Source organism: Sinocyclocheilus grahami, unplaced genomic scaffold (genome assembly GCF_001515645.1).
Source record: "Sinocyclocheilus grahami isolate Dianchi unplaced genomic scaffold, SAMN03320097.WGS_v1.1 scaffold152.1, whole genome shotgun sequence".
Classification (NCBI taxonomy): Eukaryota; Metazoa; Chordata; class Actinopteri; order Cypriniformes; family Cyprinidae; genus Sinocyclocheilus; species Sinocyclocheilus grahami.
Genome location: NW_015505331.1, coordinates 2,170,133 through 2,195,102, shown reverse-complemented (window position 1 = coordinate 2,195,102; position 24,970 = coordinate 2,170,133). Strand labels below are relative to the sequence as shown.

Sequence of the window (24,970 nt, the reverse complement as noted above, 5' to 3'; positions counted from 1 at the left end):
ATGCTGGATATCTCTGGACATGACACAAACGTGGATGTATGCACAGATACACTCACACAAACAAGCCGTCTTTCTCAGTAATGCCACTTCCTTCCTGTAGTAATGAGGGTTTGATCTGGCCGGCTGTGGGCAGCTGTGATATCTCTTGGAGATCTACTTATCGGAACATCAGATAATGGCTGTTCTGACCCTAAAAATAATTCAAATCAAGTTGCTTGCACAACGAGTTTATCAAAGATATTTATTTTTTTCACGCAGACAGCATATTATGTCTAGACTATTAAGTCCCAATTAACAATTAAATGCTAAAATACAAAATACACTCTTAAAAATAAAGGTGCTTCACGATGCCATAGAATAACCTTTTTGTCTAAATGGTCCCATAAAGAACATTTAACATCTGAAGAACCTTTCTGTTTCACAAAAGGTTCTTTGTGGCTACATAAGGTTCTTCAGATTATAAAAAGGTAAGAAAGAGATGGTTCTTTAAAGAACCTTTGACTGAATGGTTATTTGTGGAACCAAAAATGGTTCTTCTATGGCATCGCTTGAAGAACCTTTTGAAGCACCTTTATTTTTAAGAGTGTATACTGTATATAAATTAGTAATTCAATCAGTTAATCTCATTTATTATTTTATTTAATTAAATATTTTCTTGTCTGACTGTAGGTTTATTCATTGACTCTTTTTTTCACATTTAATGACACTTAATTACTACATGAGAAAAAGCTCCATAAGATATTTAGCGATTGCACGACTAGACCAGCATAACTGGCCTGTCTCAGCTCAGATTTGGGTTTGTTTTTACAAAAATGATTGATGCCTCAGTGTAGACTGAGTCTCTTTGGCACATCCCAGGCTTGTTACAGAAATATTTGGTAGTTGTCCTGTAACTTCTGTGAGCTACGATCATTAAAACAATCATTTATTATGAAACTAGATAAAGTGATACTTTCATAAAGACTGTGTTTTACAGGTCACGGTTTGTGCAACACTCGACAGAGACTCGTTGATTGTTATAAAAGCAAGTCACACACAATAATGCCCTTTGTTTTTGCGTAATGAAAGAGCACTCTTTCTCCATAGCGAGTAGGGGGAATGAATTAGCTATGCTTCAGCTATTGGTTTATTATCCACAAGCTCTTTTGTTGTGTGCCATTAATTTATGATTAGAAACCTAAACAGGCAATTAGGAGGCAATATTCTGGAAATCAAAATCCAATCTGCCACTGATCAAACACACCTTCGTAGTGGGCCGCTGAAATTGAATGGCAGTGGGCTGGAATACATTAGAACCAGGGGTGTGAAGTAATGAATTACAAATACTCACATTACAGTAATTAAGTAGTTTTTATCAGTAATTGTACTTTTTTGAGTAGTTTAAAAATGGTGTACTTTTACTTTTACTTGAGTACATTTTAAGTGATGTATCGGAACTTTTACGCCGCTGTTTTCCTCCATTTGTGGTCGTTACATGCTTATTTTAATTTTATTTTTATCCATCAACGTGATTGGATAGATACTAATAGGTCTCGTGACTTTCGTGACTTTTTAAGCATCAATTCAGTCGCATCTTCCTCTAACTTAATATGTTAAGGTAAATTTCGGATTTCTGCTTACTAAATTAAAGATTTGTTTATAGGCTATGCTTGCCTATCTACACAGCCTGAAATTTGGTCTGAGGTTGCGGGTATTGCGTACAGTGTTAGCTCACACAAGTGCCACGTTCGGTAAATTCCCACTCACTTATGAGACGAGCGATCTTCTCTCTCGCTCTCTCGCTCTCTCTCTCACTCTCTCGCTCTCTCGCTCTCTCTCTCGCTCTCTCTCTCTCTCTCTCTCGCGTGCGTTCTGCAGCAGTCACTTGGATAAGTCTTTGTTGCTTGTGGAACTTGTTGACTTTTGATGAGTTTAAGCGCGATGCGCGCTGTGAAAAAGTGTGTTTGAAACACAAATTGACGACCAATCTGCACCTTATTGATGACCCGTGGCGTTAATATACTGTATCTGTGCCAGCGCGTGATGTAATAAAACTGCAGCTAGTTAATAAACAAGGTTTTTTTTTTTTATCCATTTTATAGACTACAATCTGCCTTCAATTAGCAAGTGCACTCGCGCATAAACACTTCAAGTTCAACACTTTTTGTTCCATTCAGTTGTGGATGCTGCTGATTCACCGAGACCGCCGCGGCTCAGCAAAGAGACATGCGTGTGTGTGTGTGTGTGTGTTTTCCTTTGAAAAAGTTTCCCCAGAAATACTTCGCTATTTAATAAATTTTTCCTTACAAATTGAATTATCAACATAACAATTCGAGTAAATGTGTAAAAGGTATGGCAAGATGTTATCCTTCTAGAACAATGTGCATTTATGTTATAATTGTAACATAAATGATCAAGTTTAGTTATTCTTATTTCTTTATTGCAAAACGCTAAAACTGGCACTGTTTTGGAGAGAAATGGGCTCTCATTTTAACCCATATCCATGGTGTGTGATGCTGAACTATGAGTTTCTAATGGTGTTTGTATTTGCACTGTTCTAAACATTAATATTTTATGTGCAACAACAGCATGCTGTCTGAGTGGCCTTACACATGATTTTAAATTTATTTTTTCAAACTTTATGATTTAAATGGGGATGATTGTACTCAGAATAACTTTCATCTTTTCTTCAACTGAATACTGTGTCCGTGCTGTTTTAATGTATTTTAAAGAGTTGGCAGTCAAAATTAAAACTGCTGGATGATAGATACTCTTCATTCTATGACAAACAAGATAATGTGAATTACAGAATGTACAACGTTTTTAAAATGTATAAATTGGGGTGTACTATGAGGCGTTTATTATGAGGGGGGTAGAATCCACAGCTCAGTACTCAATATTCATGAGTACTTTTAAATAGGCTACTCTTTTACTCTTACTCAAGCAGTTTTTTGGGACAAGTACTTTTACTCTACTCGCACTACATTTTTTGGAAGGTAATGGTACTTTTACTTGAGTATATTTTTTCAGTACTCTTTCCACCACTGATTTAGAACTAATGATACTCAGATATAACTTTCTTTTTTATTCTCTTTTCTCTCTGTGTTTCTCTTTATCAAAAGTGACAGTAAAGACATTTATAAATAAATGCTGTTTTTTAAACTTTCATTTAAGAAATAAAATAAAATGTATATCTCTTTCCATAAAAATAATAAGCAGCACAGAGCACCAGATCATCATATTAGAATGATTTCTGAAGGAGCATGTGACACTGAAGACTGAAGTAATGACTGAAGTAATGAAATTCAGCTTTGCCATCACAGAAATAAATTACATTTTAAAATATATTATTAAAATAGAAAGCAGTAGTTTTAAATAGTAATATTTCACAGTATTATTATTACTGTATTTTTTATCAAATACATTTAGCCTTGGCGATAGAATTGTTTTCTCTATTTATTGATTTATTACACTTTTTAAACAGTTTATTTCAGAGAGAGTAAGTTACACTGACTTTAAGTAATTTACATTGATCAATTTATTAAAAATAATCGTGTAATAAACAACATTGGTTTGCTGAAAAATACCTAAAATATCTTGTATCATAATATATAAGCAACAATAGCTGATGCTGTGGAGCTTTTCTCCTCCACTGCCTCCCAAAGCCCCAAGGATCAGATCCAGTTTCTTCATGTAGCTTGTGCTTTTAGGGCTCATATGGATCCTGAGAGAATATTGCTTACAGATGGGCCTTTCACATGAGGTATGAATATCCGCATCTCAGCAGCACATACAGGACCGGGTGGGTTTCTAATGGATCGTCCGGCTGCTCCTAGATTTCACAGCACCGTAACATGCAGATGGTTGATCTCGCTCCATGAATTCTTTCCTGAACACTTCAGCCGTGCACCGCATGCATACATGGAACAGCACTGCAATACATTAGTCAATGGGCCATTAAATGGCAGTTGCTTTTAGCATTTGTGAAGTGTAGTTCAGGTGCTGAGAGGCTCTTGACGAGCGTAAGTAATGTTTTAGCGATGAGATGTATGACTACAAGACCGGTTCACACACATTCGTTATAAATCTATGTATGTGGTGCATAAGGCTTCATAAATATAGAATCGTGAAAAATATAACCATCTTAAACGGGTCAAGGCAGAGCAGGATGGATTGCGTTGAGCCCAGAGCTCTGTGCGTATGCATCTCTCATGCACTGTGCCTTAAGTCACTGGATATATTACACAGCCTTTATCTGACTGCACAATACAAGCCATGCTGTAAATCAAGGGTTTCCATGACAGCATGTCCTTCCTTTTCCTGAAGCATGTGTTAGAGAGGCAGCTCGCTCACTGGAGTGGCCGCTCACTCACACACATGCAATCAGAAAGTCTATCGCTGATTTAATCACTTCTGAGTGGCTGCGCATTAAGACGAGATAAGGATGTGATAGACAGAACATGTGAACTGAGCAATCACTCATCCCAGGCTGTTAAAGTGTCCGTGATGGCCCACCGTCGCTATCAAGCCCTCTGTGTGACTGTCTTTCAGGCAGGCTGGTCCCCAGGCCTGGTATTTGATCTGTTAACAGCTGGACCTTCAGTGGTAGAAGCAGCAAACAGGTCAGGAGGAGCAAGTGTAGTGACCAAGGGGAAGTCAAACACGTGGCCACAGCCCGGAGACCCTGCATGAACTGATCTCTTGGCAAAGGCTCCCAGCGCCTCTCTCTGGAGAGACCACATTGCTGACTCGCAGCCAGAAAACAGTATTTGCGGTGCGTGCTGTTGTTGATGTACATCCATATGGGCTTTCGCCCTCCAAAACCCTGGATAGCAATAGCCTGAAGTTGCTTGACCCATTTCGTGCAGTGACACTGTGCATTACTCCCTCATTTTCACATTCAAACAACTCCCACAGGGCCATTGCTCCTTCTGTAGTCTTGGATTGCAGAGTGATTCTATCAGTTTAATTTAATTTATTTTATGTCATATATTATGCATGGTAGGGCTTCACAATCACTTGAATTTCTAATCGCGATTACAATTACGGATACCACAATTATGTAATCATTCAAAGTGGAAATTAATCGTTCAGAGTCCACTTATGTTATTCTGCATGCTTAAGATGCGTTTTTTTTCTACAGGTTATGTTAAGGGTTTTTCCATTGTTTTAATTTTAGTTTTAGTATAACATTATAATACCATGCATATTTGTACTTTTTTCATTTAAAGAAGAAACCAATTGAATGTATAGTTCACATCTGAGGCTTAATACTACAGAAAAGCAATAAAAGTTTTTCAGTTAGTGTTTTCAGCTTGTTTATTTTCATCTAAAAATATGGCATGCAGTTGCTTCAAACAATGAAATAAACATCATTCAGTGTAAATTTTGATAATCATAATAATCACAATTACTATTTCAAGGGAATAATCGACAATTATGATTTTTGTCATAATCGTGCAGCCCTAATACATGGTCAAATTATACATTTGTCTTTCTGTTTTAGATTAGCATAACAAGTGATTATCATGTTAGCATACGTTAACTTATTAGCCTGCTAATTTGAACATCTGTTTTGATTATCTCTTTTGACCTAAATCTTGCATATTTAGGTAGTTAGTTAATTAGTTGGTTCATTTATAAATATAAAATATAATTTTTATTTTTAATTTTTTTATTTAATTGTATTTCATTTTAGCCTGCAATCCTGTAGTTTTTAACAGGCTTCACCTATAACAAACTCCTGTTTTTGTTCTGGTACTATTGGAAGGGTTTAGGTTTCTCATTTTGTTTTGTTTTGTTTTGTTTTGCCCTGCTTCCTCCTTACTCTGTTTACCAAGATTTATAGGCAAGCAGAAGTGATATACACTCTGGCTGTGTTGTCAGGGTTGCATTCCAGAAAGGGAGCGCTGACTGTAAGCTGAATTATATGAGTGAAAGTGTGAGAGTGTGGGCGACTGTGTGCTTTTTCAAGCCCCGCTGTAAAGCCACGCTGTGCCAGAAATCTTTCAGAAGGGTGTAACTTGGATACATGACTAATTCTTTCCAGATGTTCAACAAAGCTTGAAAACCTGTGCCAGACAAAAAGTTGTGATTCACTGAGTAAATACTTTTTTTAAGGTTCTTCACCATTTTTGTTTTTTTGTCTTGACCTGGGAATCTGGAACAAAAGGGGTGGCCAAGGGAGCCTGTGGAAAGAGAGAATGGCGTCCCAAAGCTGTTGTTAGAGAAACGGATGCGGCCAAAGAGTGAGGAATGTCTAAAATGAGGCCCCCATGTTCCGAGACTATGAGAAGGATGGAGATTTGGCACTGGATCACTCAAGAGGACAAAGAGATTAGCAGAGCCATTACAGCCCACTAGCTTCTCTACCTCGCCTTTTCTCTTTCATCCCTCGTCCTTCCATCCCTTTTTTAGTTAAGCTTATCTGCCAGCCGTTGTCTCTAAATGCTTTTGACCATCCATTACTCACAGTTCTCTGTGGAATGCCATAGCCCGACCCCTCCTCCCGTCTTCCCGCATCATTCCACCCCACTGGGGCGCATTTATCCATTGGCTCAAGCTTGGCTGAACCAGAGCTGTTCCTGAGTGCACTTTGGCTTACGAGTCAGACTCAAGGCTTCAGCTGCTCTCTCGTCACTTATTGTGTCCCCTCCAACCAATTACCCTCCTCCCTTTTACTTCTGCTCAACATCCCCAGGCAGTCATACGGAGGAGATCCGAGTGCGTTCTTTTCAGTTATTTGTTTTTCAAATTGTCTGATTTATTTGCTAAATTTTCCACAAATACAGCGCAGTGAAATGAAAGCCAATCCCTGCTTGCTGTCACATCCTGGCATGGCGGGTGTGACTCTCGGTCATGAAGATGGATGCGAAAAAGTAGCAAGTTGATGGGGAAACTCATATGACCCAAGGTTAAACAAACGCTCTTGGCAGAGGGATTAATTGAGTAAGATCTTACAGATGATTGCTGTCGTGAGGTCTGACTGAAATCCTGTTAGCCAGAACGCTGCAGCCCAGGTGATGCATGGCAACTATAATGAACAAAGTGGAGGCACAAAAACTAATCTTCTCTGTATCTTTCTGACCTTCTCCAAAGTGATATTAAGTTAGTTGATGATGTTTCACACACTGTGCAAAAGGTTATGAAACTATTAATCAGACACAAATGAATCAAAGAAAATTTAAGACGTTTTTCAATGTGGAATGGAATGCTAGCTTACTGCTCAATTTAAACTCCCCAATTTGTCACAGCAAGTCTGCTCAGATTTCGCAGGAAATTGCGTAGTGTATGATGGGCACATACAGTAGTATGATTTTGTCCAGTCAGAGGATATCAAACATGTTTGATATATGGAGTTGATTTTAAAACACATGTTGTATTAATTTGTCATGTGTCTCCTAGCAACAAGGTGAATGGTCCTATGTGAGTTTTGTTGTGCTCAGAATTACTCGAAAGTCTGGTATTGTATGATGGACAGTTTTTCTTTGTAGCAATTTACAAAGTCAGCAAGCGTATGATGCCTAGTGTTTTAAAGGGGTCATGAACTGCATTATTTTATTATTTTATAATGTTCCCTGAGGTTCACTTATAATATAGTTAGTATGATTTTACATTAAAAAAACATCATAATTTGGAAGTAATAGACTATTTTTTATCCTGTTTTTGAGCCTCTCTGCAGAACGATCTGTTTTTATAGGCGGGGCGCAAGTAAACGTCCACTGCTATGATTGGCTATCAGTTTTGCTCATTAAAATAACAGATGGATGTTGCTGTGACTTACTCTGAAAACAACATAGGTCATTTGGGTTAAAAACGTTTAAATACTCAGTATATATCACACGGTCTGGATCAGACATTGCAGTAGTGGTAAAATCACATTGGATCCACTCTAGTCAGACTCGCGCTGCCATCATCATTTACTTTCAGTCTCTCTGAAAAGCCTGCATCATACTGTCTTGTTTAAAAATGAATCTGTAGCAAAGTAAAGCAAACAAACAAACAGTGTTTCACTGACACGATCTAGAGCTCTTTGCTAATTTTACCCTTTGCTAATTTTTCTATAGTATTAAGCCTATAGGTGCAACGCGACTATAGATAACAGAACCCATTATTGGCGATTTTGTCTACACTGGATGTGACATGAATTGACACAACAAATCTCTGACAGTAAACTGATGTCCCACTCAGTGCTGTAGAAGCAGGCGTTGATCTTCTTCTGCGGAGGCAGTGTTTAGCGGAGGCACACTATTACATCATAAATTGGCACATTCCAGAACGAGTCGTTTTCTGAGCTTGGTTTCAATAAAAGCTGTTTTTAAACAAACAAGAACATTTTGAGTTTTGAAACTTACAGGATGTTTTTATAGTACATTGACCTGTTATATGTCAAAAGATCAAGGGAAATTTGATTTCTCAGTTCATGACCCCTTTAAAATATGTTCAGACAAAAAGCTTTGTAGTGTATTCCAGCCTTAAAGAAAATCAGACCCTGTGTCCAAATATGCCTCCCTGCTATATAGTAGGTGAAGAGGACATGAAATGAATAGTGTCTGAATTTGTGGTATTCATAAAACAGTGGAAGAAAAAGACCACAGATGACCATCAGTTCAAAATCACTCCCTCAGCTGTTGAAGAAATATCCTCACAGCAGTTTAGATTTCTAGTTTTCTGTAATTCACTGTCAAGGTAATATAATACAAAGTTTAATAAATGTACAAAGTGTTATAAATGTACATTGTTATATGAAAATATAAAAAGCGTTGCTAGATTTCCAATGTTAATGACTGTGGAAATGTGTCATCACAGTCTGGGAAAAAGGTCCATTAATTATGGTTCATTCATTTTTCAGGAAATGGAGATCTGAATACATTGCATTGTAGGACCCAATATTCCACACTGTAAAATCTGATTTGGCAAATGTGTTATGTTATGTGGGGTATTATTTGGGTATTACCACTCTTACTACTGCTGCAGTATATACTGTAGTATGCATTTTGAGTACAGTATGCACTTTTTCTGAATGCACACTGTCAGGATGTGCAAAAATTTTACTTTTAGCTTGTCACCAGGTGGCAGAACCCTTAAAGGTACACCTTATCTACCTAAAGGTTGCATATCAGTACCTAGATATTGAAATGCACCCTTTAAGAGTATGTAAGGTACACTGGTTTTGCCCCAGTGACAAGCTAAAGTTTTTGTAATTTTTTTCTCTTACCGTGTACCGTTATCTTTTGTATACTGTACATGCATATTAAATACTGCAGTAGTATTAAGAGTATCTCCAATCCTAATATCTACTCTTTAAATTGTCAGATTATGCATAAGGTAAAACAGGAAATAAAAATAAAAAAATTACACCTTTCGAGAAAAATTAGAAAGGCATTGGTTGGTGGTTGTATTTGAGGTGTGAAGCTTTGCAGACGGGTGGTCTTTTTATCCAGTGTGGATCAGTGACAGGCCTGATAGAAGACTGACTCCGCTATTCAGAAGCTTTTTAATTGCCAATCGTTTTTCTCATTTGACTATTTGTTCCAGCTCACCTTATCTTCTCCAGCTCTGTCTCAATTTGCCATTGTGGAAAACCGATGTTTATCTCACACACCCCCGCTTCACTCCTTGCCGGAAAAAAAGGATGAAATTAAAACCCACCTGGTATTTCTTTTGCGTAAGAAACCATGCTGTGCAATCATCAAACCCTCAATTATGTGCAGATTCGACACAAGAGGTTTTGAAACATGATATAACGATCATGAAAAGGCCTCTGTGTTTCTCATGTACAGAAACCCAAGGTGAACTGCAGTCTTGGTTTTTCTCTAACTTGTTTCCTTAACAAAGTCCTTGTTAACAATCGGTCTTTGGCATGTTGCTAAGGAACACTCAATTCTCCCACAGCATTGAATTTGTTCTCTAGGGCTGTACGATTAATTGCATTTTCGATATCGAGATATGAAAAAAAGCGATTTTTCAACCGCAGAGGCTGCGATTACACTCGGTCATGTGACACACGAGAGTAAAGAGGTGTGTTCGACTTGAAGATCGATCGGTGTATGACATCAAAGTATGGCGAGAGAAAGCATAAGGAGACGTCAGCTCTCTTATAGCTCTCGCAGTACTTGACACACACCCATCGGTCTAAGCAGCGCTGCTTCAAGTCGAGCACATCTAAGCACGGCAAACTAAACTGAAAGCATAACGAAACTGCGCTACTCGTTTGAGCTGCGCAGCTCTTCGAGTGTATAGCATGGTTTATACTCGCCGCGTCAGCAGGAGCGCTAAGGTGCGCACAGCAAAAATGATGCGCATATTGAGGAAACGTTGGATGGTTTTCAAGCTAAAGTAAAGTAAAAGACCGCTTCTTTAACCAAAGGTGAACATGTTGGTATTCTTATGGGGAGAAAAACATGCAAGCACTGTCACCGACAGCAAGTTTAGTTTTACTTTTCTTTTTGTTTTCATTTGCGTTATCTTTGCTGTTTACCTCACATTATGTTATGGAGGCTCTCTTTTATTTATTTATTTATTTGATTAATCAGTGTTTGCTAAAAGTTCTGTAATTTATTAGTCTGTATATAATACACCATGTGGTGTGTGCCATGCCTCATCTTATTAGTTTTTGTTAATAAACGTTTTGTAAGCTAGTTTGTCATTGTATCTTACTGTTTTATTGTTGTTGTGCTTTTTAATTATGAATAACAATGAATCCATCTCTTGTTTAGTCTTAAAAAGTGAAAGGTATAGACAATTCTTTTTTTTGTGAAATGTGACAAGATCACAAATTCAAAAGTGAAAGCATCCGAAGCCCGCGGCTTAACACAGCAAAAGAGAAACTCCCATTCACAAAATCCAAATCACAAATAATACTACTAATGAAAAAGAACAGGTTGAATGTTAACCTCTTTCGTTTCCATATAACTATAAACTATGGTAAAAGTTAATCAGCATGCATTGATTAATCCCATGTTGTAGCAAAAAAAAAAAAAATTCCAATAGCGACCAAATCATGTGCTCATACGACCAGCTGAGAAAGTTAGTCGCAAAAGAGCGACCAGTGGGAAGAATGAGTCTGGAGACCTGAAATTACTCAAGCAGTAACAGTGTTATGGTGCATTTCATTACTGAAGACTTCAACCTTAAGATAATATATATAATAAGGTAATATATATATTCTTATTTATTTATTTAAAGTCTGTCTAAAGTTAACAATGTTTAAAAAGTGCAGTCCACAGAGATGGGCTACGGATCAATTTGGCCTGGTGCAGACTTTGAAGCCTTCCGCTACACTAATCAATGAAAAACTGCCTGCTCGTTAATGCATTCAAAGATGGATGGAAAACAAATGGCTACCTCTGGCATCATCCCTCATCGGCCCTCCTGTGGCCTCTGCCAACACACGCACGCACGCACGCACACACGCACAACGCACAGTCCTCCACAGACTGATTGTAGTGTTTGCTGTTGTTTCTCTGTGTGTCATGTAGTGTTTTTAGAGTCGCCTCAACCACATTTGCTTCATATTTTCATTTACAAGTACTATAGCTTGTTTGTTGTTTATTTACCATCTTGCTTGATGACATGAGGTCTCAAGAGCTTTCTTTTTTTTCTCTCTCTCTCATAGCAGACACATTGAGCCTTCTTATATTATTGTACCCTGAAGATTCAACACTCCAGAGTGTTCAATATAATTCTAATTTTTGTATTAGTTTTTGTATGTGTGCATAAATGCAGTATGTGTGTGTGTGTATACTGTTGTGCTCATAATTATTCATACCCTTGGTAAATATGATCAAAGAAGACTGTGAAAATTAATCTGTATTATCAATCCTTTACATATTTTATTTTAAAAATGTACTAAAATCTAACCTTTCATTGGAGAATAAGAATTTAAAATGGGAGAGAAATCTCATTTAGGGCTGTGACGGTGGCAGATTTTTACCACCGCGGTGGTAATTGACCAACTACCGCTGGTGGCGTGGTGTTGATATATATATATATATCAACACGGCGCGACACGACATGACACAGAATACAGAATACTATAGAACTCATTATAATCAGTGATGCTACACTGGATGCTACACGACATGACAAATCCCCAACAGTAAACTGCCTCATTCTATTTATGAGGTACTGACACAGAGTTCAAATATCCTGTGTACCCAACCTGTTGCGACGCGGCGGTGTCGCGTCCGGTGTAGACACGATTCACTGTTCAGCCGCCAAGCAAGTGGGCGCATTAACTCCTCATCTGAACGCACTCTCTTTGAAATAGGAATCATTGCCACATTTCTTGTTAACATCTACCATTTATCGCCGTCTCGTTTGTATTTGGCCAGTTTGGAGAAGGCCTCACCAAACCTGACCAGCCAGGCGTTTGCGATCACAGGAACTTGACACTTGTACAAACGCGGATGGGTGACCTGAATGGAGATGGCTCCAGATCGGCGATGTATTATTTGGTTTCCCAACAAGGTCCATCGCCCAACACAAAATTAATTTGCTGAATGCAGAATAAACTGTATTTTCCTGCGCTCAAACCTGCCAATCTAAAGGAAATGCTGTGTATGGCGTTTGAGGTAATTTGTGAATTACCATAGACTTACAGTCTAAATAAAACAATTGAGCAACTGACCACGGCGGTGACGCGTTTGTGACGGCGACCGTCACAGCCCTAATCTCATTATGAAATAAATGTTTTTCTCTAATACACATTGGTCACAATTAATCATACCCTTTTATCCAATACTTTTTGCAACCTCCTTTTGCCAAGAGAACAGCTCTGAGTCTTCACCTATAATGCCTGAGGAGTTTAGAGAAGATCTGACAGGAGATCAGAGACCATTACTTCATACAGAATCTCGCCATACCCTTCAGATTTCCAGCTGCATGTTGATGCTTCTCCTCTTCAGTTCACCAAACTCATTTTCTATAGGGTTCAGCTCAGGGAACTGGGTTGGCCAGGGCAGAAGCTTGGTTTTGTTCTCAGTGACCCATTTTTGTTTTGATTTTGATGTTTGTTTGTGGATCATTGTCCAGTTGGAAGATCCAACCATGGCCCATTATAAGATTTCTAGCATGGACAGTCAGTATTAAATTTTTTATCCATTGGTATTTTATAGAATCCGTTATGCCATCTATCTGAACAAAATATCCAGGATCTCCGGCAGAAAAATAGGCCCACAACATTAAAGAACCAGCAGTATATTTCATTGTACACATGGGGTACTTTTTTTTTTTTTACCCCTGTGTGCGCCAAACCCATCTTGAGTGTTTGCTGCTAAAAAGCAAATTTTTTTTTGTTTAATCTGAAAAGTTCCAGTCATGTTTAGCAAATAAATATGCTGGCGTTTGTTTTTGGATGAGAGGGGTTTCTTTTCTAGTTTTTTTTTTTAAACCCTCCCAAACATTTTTTTTAAGGTTTTCTGACCCCAAGACTCAAATATTTTCTGCAGTTCTCCAGCTGTGATCCTTGGAGTCTTTGGCCACTCAAACTCTCCTCCTCACCGTGCATTAGGACGATATAGACACACATCCTCTTACTGTATTTGAGAAAATATTTATTTCATAATGTGAAATTCCCCCACTTTCACTTTTTTTTTACTTTAATTAAAGGTTTGATTTTTTTTTTTTACATCTTTGAATGAAAGATCAAGTGGATAAACAATGCGGATTTATTTTCTCAGCCTTCTTTGATCATATTTACCAAGGGTGTAAATAATTTTGAGCACAACTGTGTGTGTGGTATATACTGTTCCAAAGTTTGAGGTCAGTAAGATAATAATAATACTTTTATTCAGCAATGACAAAATTGATAGTAGAGACTGTTACATTGTTTCAAAAAATATATTTTTCAAATGAATACCATTCTTTTAAACTTTTGAATAAATCAGCATGTTAGAAGGATTTCTGAAGGATCATGTGACTTTGAAATGTTCCCAAGTCCAGAAATGTAGCAACGTCACACGGATACGCTGTTTCCGTTCAGATCAAATCACAACAACGTAGGAAACAGATCCGGCGTGACGCAGCTGACACAGAACATTAGGAATACGCTGTTTACGTCCAGCGGATATTCTCCAAAATGGCACCAGGGTGATGCAGAGGAGACGAATTGTTGAATAAAGTCATTTTTTTTTCTTTTGCGCACAAAAAGTATTCTCCTAGCTTCGTATAATTGCGGATGAACCACTTATGTCACATGGATTATTTTACAGATCTCCCTGCTACATTTCTGGACTTGGGAACATTTCAGTTGCGTTGCTGTCTATGCAGCTAGACAGACAGCTCTCAGAATCCATCAAAAATATCTTAATTTGTGTTCCAAAGATGAACGAAGGTCTTACGGGTTTGAAACGACATGAGGGTGAGTAATTAATGACAGAATTTTTGGGTGAACTGTCCCTTTAACAAAGAAAACAGTTTTGATCAAATAAATGCAGCTTTTGTTAGAGACTTATTTAAAAAATATTGTATATGTGTATATATATATATATATAGCAACCAATCAGTAATGATACTCATTTAAGTTTCCATAAAGTTACATAAAACTTTGCTTTCGTTTTGAGATGGACATCACTGAAACGTGTGTCACATTGATTTGATTCAGTGAGTTGATTCAGGAACAGATGTTGCTACTGTCAGACTGGTTCATCATTAACTTCCAAAAATTCACGAGTCTTCTTCGATGATTCATTAAAAAAGACCGCTTCTGCCTACATTCACTATACTGAGACAGACAAGTACTTGCATTGAGTGCCTGCTCAAGTCATTCATTTGCTTTATGCTTTCTTATGAGTAGAAAGGGTTAGCAAAATTAAAATATTCCCTCATCTATTATCTAATCCCACAGCAGTGACCTCTGACCTTGAACCACCACCCTCTGCTTTGTCCCAAAGGAGCAGAGCCCCAGTAACCAGACATCATTGGCTATGATGCAGGAGCCCCAGGAGGTTATGGAGGAGACTGTAACCATAGAGGAAGACCCCGGCACACCCACCTCTCATGTTTCTGTGGTTACCTCAGAGGATGGGACTACACGCCGTACAGAGACTAAGGTATTGCTGCTTACATCTGCCACATTTTCAAATGTCTTGTTTGTGCGTATTATGACATTATTAGATATGTAAATGCACACAAGTGCTCATTCATGCTCACATCATCTTGTGATGCTCTTTGCTGAGGTACTATAAAGAGACTCTTAGGAGATGAGCTGTTTTATATTTACCTAAAGACTATATTCATTATTATATTAATATATTAATGCATTGTGTGAAATGTAGTATTATATCAAGAAGAAATAATAGGTCGTCTTGTTGACATTTTTATATGGGAAAAAAATCTGTATTTGTATCAGTGATTCACATCACTGTTATTTTAGTTTTGTTAATATGCTATTATAGTGTTTATTAATATTTTGAGGTAGCTTATGTTTGTATTTTTTCATTTAACTTTTTAATTTGAAAGTTTTATGCATTGTGTTGTGTAATTGTGTCTTCTTTCTTTATTTTTCTATTTTGATTTCATTTATTTTTATTTCGGGTTTAGTTTTAGTAATTTTATTTCTATTACTTCAACTTCACACTTATTTTATTTCAGTTAATTGGCAAGGCAACATTTCTAATTTAAGTTTTTGTCAGTTGAAGTTTTCAAAAATTGTATTTTTGTTTAATTTTAGCTTTATTTCAATTAACAATTTTTTTTAGCTGTCTTATTTAAAAATAACAACACTGGTATAAACCTTTTGTCTCGATTAGTGGGAGGTGTTTTGATGTGGTTTACAGTAGTCAGAGGGTTCTAGAACAAGCGGGTGTTTAATTTCACCCAATCAGCTCTTTAGTGATCAGAGAAAGGGATTAACATGACAGACTAGTGCTTCGTTACCAGTAAGACAGCTCAGCTGTTTTGAACCTGAGAGAATTTACAAAAACACATGATGACAAAACGACTAGGCTAGAAAGTTGAAGGCTTTCAAGATATAAAAATATTCTAAAGAGAAATGTTCTCAGTAATAGTAAATAACTGTTTAGATCTATCCATTTATGTTGTAGTTTTCTAAGCCACACAGTCTTGATTTGCCTTTGCTTTTGTTTTGTTGTTTATAAAAGGACAATGTGACTAATATGAAGGTGAGTTAAAATCTCTCCCTCACATACGCTTTCTCACACACGCCTCTTGTCAGTCACCATTATTTGTGCCCATTGAAGCTCAACAATGCACAGCATCTCAGCACTGGTGTGAAATCACTGCATAAAGCTTCATTTGGCAGAGCGGTCACCTCTTAACGCCCTTTACTGCTACAGTCCTGTTTGTGAGTTTACATACCCCTTGCAGATTCTGCTAAATGTTTATCATTTGTAAAAAAAAAAAATTATATTTGAGGGATTATACAAATTGCATAAAAAATACTGCCATAATGATGCTATAGTTATGCCAAGCTGAATAAGCAAAGTTAGAAACATGAGCAGATGGCTGTTTTGCCATATTGCTAGGTGAAGTATGTCGAAATGTAAACATGCCAGTTACAGACTGTTGTGGCGTTTTTTTGTTCAGAAAGGAATGCTGACAGCTTCTCGTTGCTGTGGGAACATTGAAACTAAATGTTGCTTTGAGTGAACACAGAACGTTTGTTTGGAATACATGTGGTTCTAAACAGTTATGTTCTTTGATTGCAGAGTTGAAGGCACATTATAAACATTGCATTTGAATTGCATTGTTGAATTTGAATTGAGGAAAAACATACTGTGGCTAGTGACTCAATGTTAAGATCCAGTTTGCCACTAGAAACAACTGAGGTACTCATACATCATATTAAGAATATTATGTAAACTCTTTGTGTCATTTTAGTCCTTTTTTGTCTTTTGTAACATACTTAAAGCTTAAAGTATTTAAAGCTAACATGAAATTCACAGTTTTCTAAATGCATCTTATTGTGTTGTGAATGATTTATCCAATCATGTATTTATTTATTTTGAGCACATAATTCTTAATCAAAATGTCCCAATTTGACCTAAGTTTGCATTTAAATTTACATCCATCTAATCAATAACTGATGGATAAAACCAAGTCCTCACTCAATTTGTTCAGACAATTACGATAATTCATTTCACCGATGTATGTCACAATATGGAAGAAAAGATCTGTCAATACTTCGATTTCATCACATCTTTAAGTATCTGTTGTGCTGCTTCTGAGGCAGTACAAATCCAAAAAAAGATCTCTCTTTTTTTTTTTAAACAAATTACACATTCTGCAAAGGACATGTAAACTTATGTGAAAGGAATTATGTAAAGTGTACAATTCATATCAGTGCACACACAAAAACAAACAGCTTTATGCATGCACAAGCGTTAACCAATGTGCACATAGAAAGAGCTCTGTTCTACAGTGTAATGCAACTGACAGTTGAGGCATAGTGGGAGGAAGTGAAGGGTAAGGTATGATCTTACTGCTGCACTGTTTCTTACCATTAGACCACTCACACATTGACAAACCTATGAAACACACCTAAGGAATAACATCACAGAGCGTGACGTGCATGTGTGCGCACATGTGTGGGTCCTTCTGTCACATGTTAGTGTTTGGACTGATATTGGGGTTGTGGAGACAAGCTTATAGCCGCATAAATACATCAACTCCAACCACAGAGCTCTGGGTGTGTAGGATAAAATCTATGCGTTCTGTTACACTCTGGATGTATTTGAAACCAAAGTAAGTACCTTTATATTCACAATCAGCATCAATGTACTTTCTAAAGAAAATGGCACCATAACATTATATCTAATGATCTTGATCAGATTCAGGTGAGCGGCAGAGATAAGCAAGGAAATATTATGGCTACACTGCTTATTTATTAATATAAATAGAATGATATGTAAAATATAAAAAAATGGATATTGATGAATTAATTTACTTCATTCAGTCACTTCATCAGAAGCCATTTTTAATTTTTTTACACCAGCATTTGGACTGCATGCACAGGATTGTGGGATGTTGTAGGCAGCATAGACGTATCCCATAATCCTGTGCATGCAGAACAAAAAACTTTACAGATCTTCTTTATGCACCAAGAGCTTGTAACACTCCAAAGAGAAAGGACAAATTGAAATCGCATCATATGACCCCTTTAAAGTTGTCCAAATGAAGTTCTTAGCAGTGCATATTACTAATCAAAAATTAAGTTTTGATATATTTACAGTAGGAAATTTACAAAATATCTTCATGGAACAAGATCTTTACTTAATATCCTAATGATTTTTGGCATAAAAGAAAAATCAATCATTTTGACCCATATAATGGTTTTTTAGATATTGCTACAAATATACCCCAGCGACTTAAGACTGGTTTTGTGGTCCAGGTTCACATATAAAAAATATTTATAAATATGTAAATAAATATATCATTATTACTGAATTTATTATTGAAATATTAATATTTTGATGACTTTTTTTATTTGGAAAAATGTGCAGCAGCGATCTATTCACAATAAGACCAAGAGCATTTGTTTAGTTTTTTTTTCAAGCAAATTTTAATATCATGCCGAAGAAATTGCATCATAGACGCACATGTCTGTAGAGCTCATGTGACTTATGAAAGCCCTGTTGATGAACTGATGATTTCTCTTCAAAAACTCCTGCATTCTAGAGGCCGATTAAGCACAACCATCTACCTAGTGTATCATCTTAAACAGTATAATAAGAACCCATACTGTTCAGAAATCAGTGGTGAAACATGATTTCTGCATCTCACATTGGTGTCTGCTTTAACATATTGACTTAATGTGTGGGTGTTAAGGGTTGTTCACACTGACAGTGACTTGTAGAAACGGAGCAACTTAGTCATTTATTTGAGTTGCCGGTTTGAGACGGCATGAGCAACAGAGACAATTGGAGATGCAACAGAGAAGCAACACTGGCAACAACCAGTAGGAGTGCAGACAGTTCGCCTTACAGCTGCGCATGTAATTCACCTCATGAATACAGTTGGATATTGCAATCGAGTGTAAATGCCTACTTGCAAACAACCGTAAAGCAGTTTGTCGACCTCCCCCAGTTAAATTGCCATCAGTGAGATCGCTGCTTTGATCTTAATGATGTTTGTTAAAATTACAGTAACTGCAGTTCCCCCAAAAAACTGTGTACTCCAATGGTTAAACCCATACTGGAGTCTGTAAAGGTGAACACGCTATGACTGTAGTTACTGATCTTTTCCCCCTTTAGACATAGACACATCCCTTGAGATATTACGCACTGACAACTGGCCATGTGGCTTGTAAGGGTTCACACACAAATTCAGGCAGTCATGGTTCATCTGCAATGACGATTAATTTTTATCAAGCTCATTAATTTCCAAGATGAATTTACAGGCATGGACAAAATAGCCAATTAATTGCTTTGCAGAATTCACTGAGCAGCAAATTGGTTTCTGTATCAGCACTGAAACTTCAGGAGCAGCAGCACTCCATCCTCTTGACAGGCAGACGTTTTGTAGAATAAGGGACTGGATTAGCACTCGGAGGGGAATAGTGATTTATTTAAGTTGAGTCATAAAGATGTCAGTGCTCTGTGATAGACACAGGGAACTAGAACATCACTCAGATCCATGTAGTCTGGTAGCAGTTCTTATGTTGATCGATTTAGCTGTTGTCATGTGCACTGTTCTCTCTTAGTATGTGGTAATGGTTTACTTTAAGGTTCCTCAACAGAGAGTGTTGAAGTTAGTCCTTCATTTAGTAAAGAAGTTTATCAAGTCAAATCAATGGCTGTCATGTGTGCCACAATAGAGCAGCAGCAGTTCTTGTTGACAATGAAATGTGACCCCATCAGTCAAGAAAGTTTAGATAGAAATGATCTATTTAAGAATAATAGTAAATGTTAAAATAAGAACTAATGTTCGAAATGGCAAACTATTTTATTTAGGTTTGTAAACAAATATCAGCTGTGAAATCATTTTCAGATTTTTCTTGAATATTTTTCTTTAATCAGATTGGCAAAAGTTAATGTTTTTACACAAACCAGTAATAAAATGAAATATAACACTGACATACTTCTAAAATCTCCTAAATTTTGTAATTATTATTATTATTTAATCTGATTTCTATTGTGAAATATATACACTACCGTTCAGAAGTTTGGGGTCAGTAAGATTCTTTCAAGATTTTGAAAGTAGTCTCTTATGCTCACCAAGGCTACATTTATTTGATAAATACTGAAAAAAGAACAATAATATTCTGAAATATTATTACGATTTAATATAACTTTTATATTTTAATATATTTATTTATTTGAAGGCAAAGTTGAATTTTTAGTAGCCATTACTCCAGTCTTTAGTGCCATGAGATCCTTCAGAAATGTTTCTAACATGCTGATTTAGTGCTCAAGAAGCATTTCTTATTATTATCAGTGTTGAAAACAGTTGTGCTACTCAATATTGGAAACCATGATACTTTTTTTTCAGGATATATTGATGGATGGAAAGTTTAAAAGAACAGAATTTATTTATAAAGGATTTTTTTTAAACAAAAGCTTTTACTGTCAGAAAGTTTTGATGAATTTAATGTATCCTTGCTGAATAAAAATTATTTCTTTCAAAAAAAATCTTATTAATCACTAATGTTTGAATGGAAATGTCAAAAAAAAATCCAAGATGATAACTGGACAGCTTTTAATGTTGACAAGTCTTGTAACAAAAACGTGGCATGTGAAATGTTTTCTATAGCTAAATATAACATTAGTCATTCAGTTTAAGTGGTAAAGTAAGTTTGTTGCTGTTAGGGAAACTTAACCGTTTGCAAAGTTTTTGATGAGAAACTTTTGTATCAATTAGTGCTGGGCGGTATGACCAAAAATTTGTATCACGGTATCTTTCACAATTATACCGGTTTCACGGTACATGACGGTATTTTTTTTTCATGCATGACCGGGTGTTAACCATATTTTCTACTGATTGAGAGAGGAAATACTGCAGTATATTGACTTAGAATGCCCTATTTTACTGTCATGATGAGTGAATATTGTCAAAAAATACCACACTAAATAGTGACTAAACACGACCCCTTTTAATACATGTTAACCAGCTAAATCTAGTGCTAAAGTCGCGCTCGTGTGTGTGAGACGCGGGAGCTGGCAGGGGGCGGTGGATATTTGTGGCGGTCAATGTGGATATTGTGGATGAGATCTTCTGTGTCATCACGTAGTTCTACAGCTCCAGTTTCGGAACTTTCACGGTTAGTAACACACACAGCTGTTTCCTCACGACAGTGCAACAGTGAAAAGGGATCCCTTTCAAACAGTGTCACGTCCCGAACCGTGTTTAAACGACATACACCGGTATTGCTGTGTTTTAAAAATTCATATCATAACAAAAATAAACACCGGTATTCAGTATGAACCGGTATACCTCCCAGCACTAGTATCAACTACAACCAAGAACCCACAACCCTTATATTTTCAGTTCCAGCTGTTTCATTACTAATGAACACAAAGCCTTTTAAAAGACTGGAAAAGATTTTCAGTCATTTCACTGCTACTCAGCCAGCTCACAGTGTGACATCCACTTCCTTGCTGATATTAGACCGCAAAGTCAGTGTGCTGCATTTCACTCCTAAATGCCTTTGGTTGTTTTGGCTGCTATGATTTGAGCAATCTGACATAATGGCTGCATTTTGAATGGCCCTCATATCACGTATTAGCCATGCAAAAGGCATCTAAGACAGGAAATGACTCACTCTAGTAATGCATAAAAATCACAAACTTGCATTTCAATTATTATGACTTGAAATTTTGCTAACTCTGTTGGTTTTTCCATCATCCTAGGTCACTAAGATGGTCAAGACAGTGACAACACGGACAGTTCGACAGATGCCACTGGGTCCCGATGGCCTTCCTCTTCCAGAGGGCTCGTCTCCACTGGGAAGCTACACTGACTCCATTGACCGGCGCTACATGAAGAATGGCGAGCGCTTCATTACACCCCAGGCCACTTCCACCCTCACACGCTCATACAACAATTACAGCGACTCCTACAGTGATGCTCCAGACAGTCAGTTTCGCCATTACGCCCTTCACGATGGATACGGAGACATGCCCAACAACTATGGAAGTCTGTCTCGTGGAGTCAATTACAGGCCCTATCAACCCTACATGCCCACTGGTGGATACCGGGCGGAGAACAGCTACACTCTCCCCATCCGCAAGGACGACTATGGCCATGTGGCCCAGCCTCAAGTCCCAATGGGAAGTAGCACTGTGGATCTCAATCGCTCTCAGCCTGAGCGCTTCCAACCCGAACCCTACGGCCTGGAAGATGACCGCCGCAGTCTAGGCCCAGATGACGAAGAGCCGTATGACCTAGAGCCTGATTATTCCACAGCTAACCGCCGCACACTACCCGGACGTACCATTCGAGAGCCATTGCGCAACGGCCCCCGCGTGAGGTAGGAATCGTGCAGTTGATTTTGTTTATTTGCTTGAGCTGCTGTGGGTTTTGTCGATGGTTGTGAGCAGCTTTGATGTGATTGCCTATTGAAGGGATTCAAATGCTCCAGCTCTTGAGAAGCACATAGATGCAGGTTCTTCTTTCATATAATGGAAGGTTATTGCTCCGCATAACTGGCTTTCAATGTCCAACAAGAGCACTGGTAAATTATTAACTATTACATAAACTATAATATTATAGCTGTAACTATAATTACTGATTAATTTTATTAATTTATTATTAATACATTTATTATTCTGTATGATACCAATAATGCCATGAAAATGTGGAATTAGACAAAATTATAATTTTTATTCCTTATTGGTACAGTCTGATACTGGATGAAATACATAACTATTTATTATGTTATATTTATATTTTATATATATACACACACACACGCACTTACACACTGAAAAAAATTACTTTGTAGTGTTGTAAAATATATTAAATTAACCATTATAAGTTCTACTTGTAATATTAAATTTTAAGAACAACAACAAATTTCTAAGTAAAATGTGCACATTTAATTCATGTAATTAATGAACTGCGTGGGAAGAGTAACTATTCTATATCTACTTGTAATATTTACATGTTTTATAGTCATTGCACATAAATCTAGAAATATTGAGTAGCTTGAATTTTAATCTAAAAGTATAGCTTGCTTAAATCCGCCAATGCGTGTTTGGACAAGACGCGCTTTGAATCAGAGAGGGACGGTTGGGCTTGTCATGGAAGGTGATGCATGGCTGGATTTTCTCATGTTTAAGGTAAGTTTGCCTTTCTGTTTTAGATTTCTGATTTGTAATACATTGCTCTGTGTGCATTTCGATAGTTTGATTCTTGTTTATACATCAACGTTCATCTTACTCACATAACCTCATTAAAGTTAACTTGCATGCGGTCACAGTGAGTGATATTTCAATGAAAATGTTTTCAATAGTTTAGAGATTCACAAAGTAAAAACTTTAGCACGATTGGAAATTACTGGAAATTATTAAACGTTGTAACTGCCAGCTAGCTAACGTTACTAAAATAAAGCATTTGCGAAGTGTAGCATAAGGTTAGTTTCTGTTATTTCAAACACTCGACTGACGCAATAGAGTGAGTTTAGAGCCACAACATTGTAGAAATCCCATAAATTGTCGTGTTTTGTCGCTATGCTAAGCTAACATACTACCTAACCCTAAAGTACCTGTTGCCACCAGTGATTGTTTTATAGGACTAATGTTGAAAAGTGTGAATAGAAAGTGGTTAGTAAAAGTGTTTTATGCTTCTTTATGATGGTATTTAACTTGTAATTTGTTGGTTAAAAAGCAAAGACTTATGAACACACTGCAGAACAAGCCAGAGTGTAAGTTGAGGACTATATAGAAGGAGTGATTGGTCTAATTCTCATATTCAGGCTAGGCTTGTCATAGCACTTACATATTATTGCTCTTTTGTTGGATTGATTGCTTTTATTGTCCTCAATTGTAAGTTGCTTTGGATAAATCATCTGCTAAATGACTAAATGTAAATGTAAGTATAAATCTATGCATATTGTAGGTTGCATGATATAACATTATTGTTGTTATTTTTACCTGTCCTTTGCTGCATAATATAACATTGTGGTTAAATGTTTTAGATCATTGTTTTAATATCACAAATTGTGTCTGTTCATTTACAGGGTGACCTAACTTCAATACACACTTAAGGTGTGGGGAGGAAGACAGACTGATGGTTTTCATGTTGGATGCAGTTTTGGCTATATCAATACTACCTAGCTCTGTCAGGTTAAAACCTCATCTTGTTCTGTTTAAGTAATTTTTTTTCTATATTTTATACCTCCTGGGGTCGAAACTGTGTATGGTGGAGCAAATGCAGTTTATGTTGATAATGGAGATTGAATTGTATTACAGAACAGCAGACACTTGAAGTAGCATTCAGTCATACTTTACTTTTTATTCATTTTATTCACTATTTTTTATTCACTTTGATTCACTTTTTTATGTTGGAAAAATAAACTATTTAATTCTATTTTAGTTGTGTGATTTGTGATAAAGGTATACAGTCATGGTCAAAAGTTTGGGCAGTGACAAATTTTGTGTTTTGCAAAGTTGCTGCTTCAGTATTTGTAGATTATTTTTTCCACATGTTTCTATGGTATACAGAAAAACAATGATAAGCATATCATAAGTTTTAAAGGCTTTTATTGGCAAAAAAAATATAATGAGTAAATATTTACAGTGTTGACCCTTGTTTTTCATAACCTCTGCAATTTGCTCTGGCATGCTGGATATTAGCTTCTGGGCCAAATCCTGACTGATGGCGATCCATTCTTGCCTTATTAGTTCTCGGAGTTGATCACAATTTGTGGGCTTCTTCTTGTCCACTCGCCTTCTGAGGACTGACCACAGGTTCTCTATGGGATTTAGATCCGGGGAGTTGCCTGGCCACGGATCCTAAATTTCAATGTAATGATCTTCGAGCCACTTCTTTTATCACTCTTGCTTTGTGACATGGTGCTCCATCATGCTGG

The 24,970-nt window shown here is 37.0% G+C and overlaps 1 protein-coding gene across 4 annotated transcripts in view; it reads left to right on the top strand.

The window, feature by feature from the left end:
* LOC107592331 (armadillo repeat protein deleted in velo-cardio-facial syndrome homolog) overlaps positions 1-24,970 on the top strand; it is a 305,477-nt gene that overhangs the window by 224,781 nt on the left and 55,726 nt on the right. For 2 of the 4 annotated variants that reach the window (XM_016281818.1, XM_016281820.1), the window contains 3 exons: positions 14,874-15,032; positions 16,083-16,103; positions 21,789-22,408. In XM_016281818.1, coding sequence (XP_016137304.1) covers positions 14,874-15,032; positions 16,083-16,103; positions 21,789-22,408 — 800 coding nt within the window. Of the gene's footprint in view, positions 1-14,827; positions 15,033-16,082; positions 16,104-21,788; positions 22,409-24,970 lie in introns of all 4 variants that reach the window. The other 2 variants (XM_016281821.1, XM_016281819.1) reach the window with 2 other exon arrangements.